Raw genomic sequence first — 14,059 nt, forward strand, 5'->3', positions numbered from 1 at the left:
TTCCACTGCTCCTTCCAAACAGACCCTGAGCCTTTAGGGGTTGAGATTCCATTTAGTACTGAGTGCTCCACAGTTTCTCTCTTTGTACCCTTTCCAGTTATGGGTCTCCATATTAATTTCTATCGACTACAAGAAAAGCTTCTCTGAGGCGGGTTGATCCAGACACTGATCTATGTATAGGAATAGCAATTTGTTATTAGAATTTTTTTAGGTTTTGTGAGACAAGGTTTCTCTGTGTAGTCCTGGCTGTCCTAGAACTGGCTCTGTAGGCCAAGCTGGCCTCACACTCAGAGGTCCGCCTGCCTCTGACTCCTGTGGGCTGCGATTAAAGATGTGTAACACTGTCCAACTTGGGGGCTCATTTTATTGCTATATTCCTTTAGTAAAATAATAGTGGTCGGTTTGCCCCTAAGCCCATGGCCTATTTAGTCTTAGGTTCTTGGCCACTTTAACAGGATCAGGAATGAGTTCCACCTTATAGAGTGAACCTTAAATCCAATCAGAAAGTGCCTGGCTACTCCATAACATTTGTGCCAATGTAACACCAATATATCCGCAGGCAGGTCACTATTGAAGGTCACAGGGTTAGTAGCTGGTTGATACTGTGATGGCCTTTCTCCCCCAGTAGCATGCAGAGTATATACTAGTATTATGCATGAAAGTCAATAGAGGTACAGCTTCTACCTGGCCATTCAATCGACTTCTCCATGTTTAATGCCAGAACTAAGTGTTGTCTTCAGTTAGAGAGCCTTACCATCAAGTTGTAGAGAACAACCAATAGATTTGGCAATAGGCTGTGATGTTTGGGGGTGTCTCAATTAGGGTTTCCGTGACCTCTGTTCTCTTGCATTGGCCTAACTCTCCTATTGTGATATTCCAGCTGTGGTCTTATTTGTTGTTTGTTTGTTTTCCAAGACATGAATTTTCTATGTAGCCCTAGCTGTGCTAGAACTTGCTCTGTATACCAGGCTGCCCTCAAACTCAGAGATCCCCCTGCCTCTGCCTTCTGAGTGCTGGGCATGGGACAAAAAATATGCTGTCTTTTGCATTTCTTTTTAAGATTATTTATTTGTTATATATGAGTACACTGTCTTCACACACACCAGAAGAGGGCATCAGATCTCATTACAGATGGTTGTAAGCCATCAATGTGGTTGTTGGGATTTGAACTCAGTACCTCTGGAAGAGCAGCCAGTGCTCTCAACCGCTGAGCCATCTCTCCAGCCCTGTCTTTTGCATTTCTTTTTTTTTTTATTTTATTTATTTATTATATATTATGATTACACTGTCGCTATCTTCAGACACACCAGAAGAGGGCATCAGACTCGTTTCAGATGGTTGTGAGCCACCATGTGGTTGCTGGGATTTGAACTCAGGACCTTGGGAAGAGCAGTCGGTGCTCTTAACCACTGAGCCATCTCTCCAGCCCTGTCTTTTGCATTTCTAAGCCACGTTAAATATAATGATGTGGGTCATAGAATCTGGTTTCCTGGGTAGATGCCAAAAAATGCAGAAGATGTCAGCTGCCCAGTGTACCCTGCCTCTGGCTCGAAAGTTCTATCTCTTACAAGCCCCACAGCCTCCCAAGATAGCAACTACCTGCTTGGAAGCACACAATGGACAAAGCTGTGAGATAGTTCGGAATGGACCACAACCGCCAATCCTGCCATTTCTAGCAGTGACATGTATACTTAGCGAATCCCCTAAGGTTGCTTAGTGTTGCCCTAATTTGAATCCTTCATCTGCTCAAAGACGGACACCAGACCCCTCCTCTCTAACTGAGGGTCCCATGGGTCCCACATAACTAACACAGCCCCCCAGCAGCTGGAGCAATGGCCCCATGAGCAAGGTTCCTGCTACACAGCATGTGGGCCTGAGTTGGGAGCCTCGGGATGCACATACAAACTGGGCACACATCTGCAAGCCTGGTGCCGGATTCACAGGAGATAGGTGACTCCCAGAGGGTTAACTGTCCTGCCAGTCTAGCTGAAATTATGAGCTCAAGTCTTAATGAAACACCCTGCCTCAAAAAAATAAGATGGAGAATGGTCAGGGAAGCCACTGGCCTCAACCTCTAGCTTCCTTGTTACATACGTAGGCGAGCGTGCCTGCGGTATAACACATATGTTGAACAAGCACAGACACATATACATATATACACAAAAGTTCTTCCAGAGGTCTAACCCACATCCTTCCTGTTGCAGCTCTGCCCCATTCTCCTCATGTATCTCCTCAAAGCAAAATTCTGAGTATGAATCTCTGAGAAGCCTTATAACGCTTTTAGAGAGGGGACAAAGGTCAGATAGCAAGAACATCTCATACCTAACCCACCCCTACCCAGGGGCCTGCCTTCCAGAAACAAGACGGTAGCCCGACTGCACTTTCCATGACGTGGGTCCTTTCAGAGACAAAGGCAGTGGGTAAAGTGACATTTCCTGCCCCTGGGGGAAAAAGTGGGAGGAGAGATGAGCTGCTGCCGAGTGTGCACCTCTTTTGAGAGCACACACACCTGCTTCTATGGAGTTCTGCTTGGCCCAGACATGTCCCCAAGGTACGTGGAAAGTTCTATCCCTCCTGCCTCCCTGAGCCTGAGCTCCCACTTCTCGGTTAAGCAATTGACCCAAGCCAGAGCTGCCATGGTGCCCACAGCTTTCGGTCCATCTCCGGGGCTCTGCATCTCTGCATCCCTGAGGGCAGAGGATGGGATCCCAAGAGGTTGTTAAGGGACTGGAACAAGAGGGTGGAAGGAGATGGCAGGTGGAAGAGTCTCAATCAAGGGAAGGCCTGGCCTAAGGGACCTACCTCTCTACAGGCCTCCAGGGCTCAGAGATCTAGCCTAATCCCCAGGGTTCTTGTTTTACTGATGACCCTTCTGTTGTCACAGCCCCTTTGAAATGCCTTGACTCCTTTTTCCTATTCCTGGGGTCCCTACCCACTACCCCCTGGTACACACTTGCACTTCTGTCCTCATGGCAGTCCCTGTCGGGAAAGCCATTTGGAGCTGTTTAAGAGCCTGAAATCTAGAAGGGAGGGAGAGGTGGTCTGCCTCGGGGAAACCTCAGCAATCTCCCTTGTGCCAACAGGGAATCATGAAGCCACCTCCCCAACCTTCAGCACCTTCCAGCCCATGAACCTGACCCAGGGGAGATGCCAGGACTTGGGTTGTGGGGGCAAGCCCAGCATGCAGGCTCTGAGGGAACAGGAGGTTCAGCTCAGCCCCAGGGTCACCCACACGGTGGTGAGTAGAAACTTGGGTGGGTACAGCTGCCTCCTCCACTGACATCCTCTCAAGGATGAGGGCATTCACCGGAGCCCATGTCAATATGAGAGCCCACAGGAATAAATGGTTAGCTGAGGACCGGAAGCAGGAAGTGGGGAGTGCCTTCCTCCCATGCATAGCAACCCACTTGCCCTCAGTTTCCTTGGCCCTGAAAATCTCAGACCCAGTCATCAGGGGACCAGGACACAGCACACTGGCACCAAATGCAGTTGTCTGCATACTGTGTCAGCACCTCCATTTGCCCGGAGCATTCCAGATCTTTTTTTTTTCAGTTCCTTTTCCTCTCACCAACCAGCTCAGTTTCCTTTACTAGAGAGGAAGCCACCCTCCCTCCCCTGGCCTGAGGTGACTGCCTGTACCATCTCCTGCCCTCTAGGGCCACTATGGAAGATACAGAAGGAATTTAAGTCAGTGGCCTTGGAAAGGACTTTCTGGGCAATCTCACCCTAAAATAGATTAGGGGAGGAGCTAGAATGAGGATAAAAAGGAGGCAGCATGGGGTCAGAAGAAGTCCTATAATCATGGCTGCTTCTGTCCCTGACTTCTCATGCCCAGGCCTCTGCCTCAGCCCCAGGAGCTGCCTGGGTCCTAGAGAGTGTCAACAGGGAGGAAGAGGAACCTGGGAAAGGTGAACTGTCATTGCAAGCTGAGACCAGAGCATGGGTTCAGAAGACCCAGGCCCACTGGCTCTTGCTCAGGACTGCCCCGCTTTGGTTCCATGGCTTCATTACCAGAAGGTGAGTCACAGAGGAAGAAACCTCCACAGGGTCCTGAGTCAGTCAGGGAAATCCTGACATCTAGGGCTCTAACTTCCAGGTCTCCGTCTCTCTCGGCTCTCTTCTCTCCTCCCGTTTCTCGATCTTTTTCACACCAGAAGAGGGCATCAGATCCCATTACAGATGGTTGTGAGCCACCATGTGGTTGCTGGGAATTGAACTCAGGACCTCTGGAAGAGCAGTCAGTGCTCTTAACCGCTGAGCCATCTCTCCAGCCAGATCCCCCATTTCCCAATCCTACTTCTCTTTCATTATCTCCAGCTTTCGACTTCTAAACTTTATTACTGTAACTACCATGTCTGTTGCTGCTGCAGCTCCCGCTCCCTGCTGCTGCAGCTCCCGCTCCCTGCTGCTGCAGCTCCCGCTCCCTGCTACCCTGCAGATGGAGCAGGAACTCAGTCCCCTCTCCCTCTCATCTCCACTTAGTCTTGGTATGCTTGTTTGGGGTGGAGGTGAGAGGTCTCTTAAGGGAGGAGACAGAAATGAGGTCGCAAGTCAAGAACTGACTCCACACTTCTCTCCAGGGAAGCTGAGAGGCTACTGCAGTCCCAACCTCTAGGATGCTATCTGGTGCGCTTCAGCGAGAGCGCTGTGACCTTCGTGCTGTCCTACAGGTGAGGGGCGGTCCTCATGGACCAGCTGGAGGCGGGGCTTCGTGCTAACTAAGGGGCAAGCCCCTGTGCTGACCGCTCTCTCCAAAGAGAGCTCAAGATGCTTCCCTCAGCCTGGTGGGGGAAGAAATGCCAAGTCTGACTCAAAGTAACTCTCCAGGAGCCGAACCTGCTGCCGTCACTTCCTCCTTGCTCAGCTAGGGGATGGGCGCCACGTGGTGCTGGGTGAAGACAGTGCCCACTCGCAGCTTCAGGACCTGCTTCAACACTACACAGAGTGCCCCCTCAGCCCCTACGGGGAGATGCTCACCCAACCCCTTGCTCGCCAGGTGAGCCTTTACCCAAATTCCATAACTGAATGTCATCGTCGCCGCCACCCCTACCAAGTCCAGGTTACTGACCTCTCTGTCTTTCTCATCCCAATCCACGATCGGCCACACTGACTTACCCACACCTCTTCCAGAAAGGTGTCCTTTCACGACCAGACCAGCCACAAAGAACAGGGTACGGAGAGGCAGAGAGGCAGTCAAGTTAAATTAAGCAAAGTTTACTTAGTCTCCAGAGCAGGGCTGAGAGGGAGAGATTCTGTCAATAAACCTGTGGCCAAGACAGATGGGCATCTCGCTCACAAACCTTACTACAGTAGCAACGACAGACAGTGGCTACGATAGACCCTACTTAGCTTGACAGACGTCAGGGACCTTCAAAAAGTGCAGGCGCTTCAGACCACTGTGTATTGAGAGAAATAGGTTAAACACGGAGGAAATAAACAGTCGCGATTTATATCTATCTCCTGGCCTTCACAAGGCATCTATTCTAAGATAAGGCAGATGCCGTAAGTGACACAGAGAACACGTTGATAACAGGAAGGGTGAGTGCTAGGAAGAAAGCCAAGCAGAGATGGAGAACAACAGGATAGGAGAACAACAGACACAGCAGAGAAGCTAAGGGACATCTGAGCAGAGCCCTGAATGGTGTCAGAGGGAGCTGTGCAGACAGCTGGAGAAAAAGCACTTGGCGTGGAAGTGACAGCAGGGGCAAAGGCCCTGATGGGGGAGGATGTCTGAGGTGTCTGAGGACTGAGCAGTGAGGAAGCAGCCTCACTGTGAGCAGAAGTGAGGATCAGGATGATGGATGGACAGAGAGGTTGGAAGTGAGGTCAGAAGGGAGACGTAAGGGGGCCCTGTGGCTCTTACAAGGCTCTAAGGTTTTATTCTGAATAAGATTTAATTACATCGATGAGTTAGAAGCAAGGGCCTCACCTGACAAGGTCATGAGGGTCCAACAAGGCTGCAGGAGGTGAAGACTACAATGTTTCAGAGAGCCTCCGCTCTCTGGGGTGTGGGGAGTGGGGTAATGGGGTGTGAAGGGGCGTTAGGGCCAAACAAGGCCACCCGAGATGGAAACTGCGGTTGCGTCAGGGTTTCAGAAGTTGATGGGCCTGGCTAGCACAGGGGAAGTCGAAGGAGTAAGAGAGGGCCTGTGGGCTGTTTAGAGTGTAGGGTTGACAGGGTCTTTGCAGAACAAACAAGGAACTGGGAAGACGTTTAGATGAAGGAGCCTGTCTGAACCAGGTGTGGAAATATTTGTAGTTTGAGTTGTCAAGTAGGAAGCTTCGGGCTCAGAAATAGCTGGAGGGGCTTGTCTAGCTCCAGGCTACAATTTCAGTCACCAGCTCCACAGGAGAAAACAGGAAAAGGCAATGGGAATCTGTAGGACTGAATCCAGTCTGGAAAAAGGGTCAGAACAGGAACTAGGTCCAGCACAATCAAACTTGAAGGTCTGGAACCTTCTTGAGCAGGAAGCCCTGGCATGGGCTAGAGAGACTGGGCAAAGAGACTGCAGAATGGTGAGAGTGGGAACCAGTGGGGATGTGTGTGCACCTGAACGGTGGTGCTGGCTGCATGTGGGCTCAGAGAAGATGTAACCCATTGTCGGGGGACAGAGGACAGCTTGTGTTGGGTTTGATGAAGGAGGAGGGTGAGGTATTGACGCTGACTTCCCTGCTGTTCGGGCATCAGGGTGAGTCTACTGCTTTCTCAAGGAGAGGTGAAATACAGGGTAGACACAGGAGAAAGAATTCTCATCTGGATCTAGGAAGCCAGACGCAGAGGGCATGTGGAGCCCTGCGTGAGGCTAGCCTTAATGCTGTGCTAAAAACATAACTACCACGGAGCAGTTAGAAGGGAAGGTTTGTCTCTCCTGAGTGGTCTCTGCCCCCAAACACGAAGCTTCTATCTTCATACATTAAGCTTCTTGAGCCTGAAGAAGTAAGGGCCAGCAGTTATGGAGGTTGGTTCCCGGAGGCAAAAACTCCCAAAGCCTAAAGCCTCCCAATTTTATGCAACTGTAAGTACAGATGAGACAGTCTTGGCCCTCATTCCAGACGGTTCATTGTTAGACACACCTGTGAACAGAGTTTGCTTCCGTCCACAGTTCCCAGGCCCCCTCAACACCCACCCCCTCTATCACACAGAGAACCCGGCACACACACACACACAAACACACACACACACCATACACACACCACACACACCACACACACACACACACACACACACACCATACACACACACACCACACACACACCACACACACACACCACACACACACCACACACACACACACCACACATACACACACACCACACACACACACACCACACACACACACACACCACACACACACACCACACACACACACCACACACACACCACACATACACACACACCACACACACACCACACATACACACATACCACACACACACACCACACACACACCACACACACACCACACACACACCACACACACACACCACACATACACACACACACTCACACACACCACACACACACACACCACACATACACACACACACCACACACACCACACACACCACACACACACACCACACACACACACACCACACACACACACCACACATACACACACACCACACACACCACACACACACACACACCACACACACATACACACACCACACACACACACACACCACACACACACACACCACACACACATACCACACACACACACACACCACACATACACACACACACCACACACACCACACACACACACGCCACACACACATACACACACCACACACACAACACACACACACACACACACACACACACACACACACACACACACACACACACACTGTCTCCCCCACCCTCTCAGACCTAATTGCTTTTCCTGGATCGCTTGTCGCCAACCGCCCCAACCCTGCATCCTCCTTCTTTTCCTGCAGACAGCTGAGCCTGCCGGTCTTTCCCTAAGGGGTGAATCAGACTCTGGAAGCAGAAGACAGGACCCAGACACCCAGCACAGCCTGTTCATCCAACAGGGGCAGGCCCATGCCCAGGCCCCAGGACATAAAGAGAAAGTGAGGGCCTCCCAACAGAAGAAGGTACTGTATTGATCAAGTCAGCCTGGGGATGGGGGGGGGGGGAGTGTCAGGGCATGGAGAGGGAACACAGGACGGAGGGAGAGGTCAGGAAGGGAAGGCTCTCATGGGTAGAGGCTCAGGCTGTGATAGGCCTGGGCTTAGACCCTGTCTCCACAGTTCTCATTAATTCTCTTCCCTGGCCTTGCCTTTTTCCCTAGACTTCCCAGGCATCCAGACCCAGGCCCCCCATTCCTGCCAAGCCTCAGCTACCTCTTGAAGTCTACACAAGTCCTGCTCCACGACCTCATCAGGCCCTACCCATTAACCCCGTCTACCAGGAGCCTGATGAACCCATAGCCTTCTATGCCATGGGGCGGGGCAGCCCTGGGGATGCTCCTAGTAATATCTATGCTGAGGTGGATGGCCCACGGGAAATGCTACCCATTGGGCACCCCACCCTCCATAAGTGCTGGTCCAGGCCTATCTCAGGAGGCCAGGGAAAGGGGGTACAGGGAAAGAAAAGCTCAAGAAGGCCAGCAGGAAGAGGGAGCCCCTCCTGAACGGCAGGCAAGGCGAAGGAAGAAGCAGGCTGAACCAAAATGGAATGGACCATGCTACTGAAAACCTTTGCCCAGCCCCAGGCCTGAGGTTGTTCCTGGACATGCACATGGACTCAGCTTTGTCAAGCTCTACCTGCCCCTACTCCTGAGAACATTAAAGGTGATGGGTTTCCTTCAACCTTTCTCCATCCCAGGCTGCCTCTTGTCAGTCAGGCCTTCCTCAGATACATGTGGCACTGATCCAGTTCCTCGGAGAAGAGCGCTTAGGAGCCCATGCATTGCCACCAGTGGGCTCAGAGGAGGAGGCCACCCATTGTGTGCTTGCCCTCACAGTTTCCCCCACAGATAGTTTCATGTCTGAATGTGGTATTAATATTAAATGAGTTGGACTCTTGCCCCTGTACCTGCCTCAGGTTCTTCCTCAGCCTTCCTTTCTGCTGCCACCAAAGACCCCTGCTGGGCCTTCGCCAGCTCAGTTCACCTGTGCCATGCCAGCTCCTGCCCTCTTAACCCTGGGTTCATCCAGGCTTTGCCAGGGTTCCAAAGCCACTCGAACATTGATTCAGCCAATCTCACTCCCACCCTACACACACACACACACACACACACACACACACACACACACACACACACACACCACACTGTCCACCTGTGTCCCATACCCTGACTGATTAGCTCCCAGCACCCAGCTATCCAGCCAGAAATGTAAGGTCCCTAAACATCTCCATCCTCTTTACTTCAATCTCTGTAGGTCAATAACGTCTGCCTTCTCCCCCGACCCATTCTAGTCCCTGCCATCTTCTCATCAAGACTTTTCTAAGAACAATGGGTTTTTTTGGTTGTTGTTGTCATTTTTGAGACTTGGCCTCACTGTGCAGCCGTAGTCTCCTAGAAGTCACTGTGGTATAGACAAGGGTGACTTAGCCTTTGTAGGTATCTGCTTGATTCAGCCTCCCAAAGAATGCTGGGGTGCTCAACACACCTGGCAAGGTCTCTTGCAGCCCAGGCTGGCTCCCACCTTACTGTGAAGCTGCTGAGGACCTTGAACTTCTGACCCTTTTGCCTCTTCCTCCTGAGTTCTGGGATTACAGCTGTGTACCACCAGGCAGCCCATACAGCGTGTGCGATCAAGACTGGGGCTTGGTACATGCTAGGCAAGCACTTTATTGTCTGAGCCACACCCCAATTTCTCTAAGAGTGGCTTAACTGCTCTCCTAGCACCAGGCTTGTCAGTTCTGACCCATTCTTCCCTGAGAAAGCAAAAATGGGCTTTCTGAGGCAGCCCTCCAGCTCTTCCTGACACCCCGGCGGGCCACTGGCCCATTATTCTTTATTTCTTCTCTCTCCCCTTCCTACTGAGCATGATGTCCTGGACACAGGCCTGGGGATACTCAGCTATGTCCAAAGTACTGGCCCAAATGCTTGACATGAAGCTGCCACAGGAAGGGAGGGGGAGGAGAAGAGGAGAGACGGAGGAATGGATGGAAACCTAAACCCCCACTGGAGGCCAAAGGGTTAAGACCTTCTAGAGACCATAGACCTGGCCCATGAACAGACCCAGGGAGGACAGACTGTCCAGAGCTGCATTCTGAGGAGCGTGTGGCAGAGCATGGTGGCCCTCTCCTTCCTCATCCCCTAGAGGCATGCACTTCTAGATAGGCGCTTCAGGACAGAGAGCATGCATGGCTCCCCTCAGGCCTCCGTAGGTGGTAAGTCTGATCCGGGAGGGTAACTTGGGGCGTTTTGTGTCCTAAGACCTTCACAGAGCCCTGGGTCCTTTCTTAGGGAAGGCAGGTGGAATAGACTCCAGGTGAGCAAAGCTCCTTCATCTGCAACAAGGAGGTGTCATCCCGAATGCCAACTCCAATCCATTGGTCTCGGCTGCCTAGCGTGCGGCACTGGAAGGATATTAAGGTCAGATCTAAGCTCAGCAGAAAAGAGCAGGGTGACGGATGAGTGGCGTGCGTCTGCTGTGCATGCGGGAAGGAAGGACGAGCAGCATTTCTTTCTCCTCTATTAATTAAGTCCAGTTCTCTCATTATGCAAATAATGAAACAAGCCAGAGAAGGAGAATGTCTGGGCCAAGGTCATGAATTAAAACCCCTGTTCAGTGTTCCCTATCCATACTCTGAATCCTCTCTTTTCCACAAGGGATGGAGAGAGTTTCTCAGCTAAGAAGCTGGTTGCTTTCCAGAGCTCTGCACTGGGACTTCCCTGCACCCCAGCTTTCCCTGTCCCTCTAACAAGTCTGCCTTCCTTACTCCAAAGCAGCCTGGAGCTCAGAGGAACAAAATGTGGGATCTGTGCTTCCTCATAGCAACACACACACATACACACACGCACACACCACACCACACCACACCACACCACACCACACCACACCACACACAAACACACACACACATGAATACACACACACACACACACACCATTCCACACACAAACACACACACATAAATATACACACACATGTAAAAGGAACAAATGTGGGATCTGTGCTTCCTCATAGCAACACACACACACACCACACACCACACACATACATCACACACACACACACACACACACACACACACACACACACACACACACACACCACTGTTTCCTCTGAGAGTCGCCAGGAACAAGGCAAGGAACTGTATGTACTAGGGAAGCCATCCTGCCTCCTGTGCCCTGGTTTTTTCTCCTGAAGAGACTGGACCTTAGGAGCCTTTGCATCTGGGCCCTGGTCCAATTGCTGCTGTTGTCTGAGGAATGGTTTGGTGAGAACAGATGTTAGAATTTGTTTGCTGGTTCTTGTCTGGCTAATAAGTCATCAGCCACAAACTCACTCCTCAGGAATCTTAGTCCTTCCAGCTCCTCTCCAACCCTTTTCTCTCTCCCACTGTGGTTCATAGGGGTCTAGAGGTTCAAAGACTCTTAGGCAAAGTTATTGATCTTTTGGCTGAAAGTTGAAAATCTTGAGGACCAGGACACGGGCTCCCTTTGCCAAGTGCTTCTCCCTTAGCTGGGGTAGGCTGGATGGGCAGCCAGGGGCACAGGAGTGGATGCCTATAGAAACAGGCGATTCAGAACTGGGGAGAAGGGTGCCCTCAGAGTCTGTGAGCCCTTGGAGGATGCACACTCCTGGATCGGCTCCAAGTCTCTCCTGGGACTTCCTGACCTCCTGGGTTTAAGCCCTTGTCTCACTCAGGGACCCATCCCCCTCCCTGCCCCACCCTATGGGATTTTCTCCCTTCTCTGCCCAGACTCACTTCAGGACTGGCTTCCTGCCCTAGAACAAAACTCCTCTGGAGACTCTGGAGTCCTGACCAGGGAGGAATCTGCCCTAGGTCCCACTTTCATCTCACACTGGGGGTTTCTGGGGCTGGTCATGCAGTAGGCTGGCCTGTGGCTCCAGAGTCACCTGAGGAGTCTCTGGAGGTAGCCTTTGCCACTGCTCCCCACCCACCTGTTACCCTAATTCTGCTAAGGCTCGGTTAAGGTAACGTGTGCTCTTTGGATCCTGCTTTCTTCCCAGGCTGAGGCACAGCAGTCTGACAGGCTCTTCCCTTCAGTTTTCTTGCAGACAGCAGCCACAACTGCCCCTCCCCCAGCCTGGCACCCGCACCAGCACCAGTGACTAGCCAGTTCTTTCTTCCCCACTCCAGTGCTAATCAGCTGGAGACTCACCGGTTGTGAATCAGCAGTTCCATGACTGCTGGAGATCTAGAGCCTCCTAATCATGGGAGAGATGGGAGCGAGGGGTGCACGACAACCGACAACCGATAACCACTCTCCCCAGGAATCAGAGGAGAGAGGCTGAAAACACAAGAAAGGTATCCTGAGAAACGTGGGTAGTCCTCAGGGTAGGTTCCGGGCAGGCAAGAAGAGGGGATGAAAGCAGGGAGTCAGAAAGCAAAGGATTTCCCTAGACTTCCTGGCAGAGCACAGTGGGCACCTACGCCTCTTTAGGGCACTCTACTGTTGAATGCTGCAGACTTTAGGCTTAGGCCAAAGTAGGCCCCAAAGACAAAGTGGGACTGGGGCCTCCCCTGCAGAGATGTGTTTTGCTCGGGCAGCTTTGACTAGTATGACAACTAGGGCCAGCAGGCAGGGGCTTTGGAGATCCCTGTGACACCTAAAGAGAGTGCAGGGTCAGAAAGGGAGGTGACAGAAAGCTCCAGACAGTGAGACAGAGCCCTGACCTTTTCATCCTAACCAAGTCCTGATACTAAGAGACTCCCAGAGGGATAAGGTCCCTGACCTGCCAAAGCTTGAAAAGGTAGCCCAGCCCTGAAGCTGAGCACTTGCCTATGTAAGGCCCAGAGCTCAGTCCCCAGAGCATATGGAAATAAGGTCATGACCCGCCCCGCCCCGCCCCACCCCGCCCTACCGGGCAGTACTACAGACCTCAGGCCTACAACTACAGTGAGGCCCTCAGGTGTGAAATTGATCATCTGAAGAAGGAAAGGGAGCTGACTCCTTGGCTTTCCAGACAGCCTCCTCACATGGGAGGTGGGACCAACTCAGCCTTTTCCAGCCATTCCGTCTGTGACAGCTGATGTTGTCAACTGGAAGAGATCTAAAACCACCCAAGAGGCAAGCCTCCTAGCACATCTGTGCTGTGGCAGCAGTATCTAGACCAAGACTAGCTTCTGAGAATGCTGGTGAGGGACTACTGTTAATTAATGTGGGAAAAATGCTCCTTAATTATGGATGGAACCACTTTTTGGGGCAGGGGATCCTGGACTATAGAAGTGGAGAGTGGGTTGGGGATTTAGCTCAGTGGTAGAGCGCTTGCCTAGCAAGCGCAAGGCCCTGGGTTCGGTCCCCAGCTCTGAAAAAAAGAAGAAAAAAAAAATAAGTGGAGAGCGGAAGCTAAGCAGCTTCATTCATTCACTACTGTTTCCTGGAAACACGGAAGCAATCAGCTGCTTCAAGTTCCTTGTGATGGTTGGTATATGCTAGGCCCAGGGAGTGGCACTGTTAGGAAGTGTGGCCTTCGTGGAGTGTGGACTTTAAGACCCTCAACCTGGGGCTAGAGAGATGGCTCAGCAGTTAAGAGCACTGGCTGCTCTTCAAGAGATCCTGAGTTCAATTCTCAGCAAAGGGTGGCTCACAACCATCTGTAATGTGTCTGTGTCTGTAATCTGGTGCGTCTGAAGACAGCTACAGTACTCATATACATAAAATAAACAAATCTTTAGGACCATCCTGTCTGGAAGTCAGTATTCTGCTAACAGCTTTCAGATGAAGATGTAGAACTCTCAGCTCCTCCTGTACCAGGCCTGCCTGGATGCTGCCATGTTCCCACCATTGATGATAATGGACTGACCCTCTGAACCTGTAAGCCAGCCTCAATAAATTGTTGTCCTTATGGAGTTGCCTTGGTCATGGTGTCTATTCACAGCAGTAAAACCCTAACTAAGGCA

General features: G+C 51.5%; 1 protein-coding gene across 1 annotated transcript; it reads left to right on the plus strand.

Moving 5' to 3' along the window:
- Positions 1-2,487: 2,487 nt before the first annotated feature.
- Positions 2,488-9,046, plus strand: Sh2d2a (SH2 domain containing 2A). Its single transcript, NM_207605.3, has 7 exons — positions 2,488-2,551; positions 3,084-3,238; positions 3,836-4,017; positions 4,581-4,670; positions 4,828-4,996; positions 7,948-8,106; positions 8,304-9,046. Exons 1-7 carry the CDS (start codon positions 2,518-2,520, stop codon positions 8,643-8,645), a joined length of 1,131 nt encoding a protein of 376 aa, NP_997488.2. The 5' UTR covers positions 2,488-2,517; the 3' UTR covers positions 8,646-9,046.
- The last annotated feature ends 5,013 nt before the right edge of the window (positions 9,047-14,059 follow it).

This window comes from Rattus norvegicus, chromosome 2, assembly GCF_036323735.1.
Source record: "Rattus norvegicus strain BN/NHsdMcwi chromosome 2, GRCr8, whole genome shotgun sequence".
In the NCBI taxonomy this organism is placed as follows: Eukaryota; Metazoa; Chordata; class Mammalia; order Rodentia; family Muridae; genus Rattus; species Rattus norvegicus.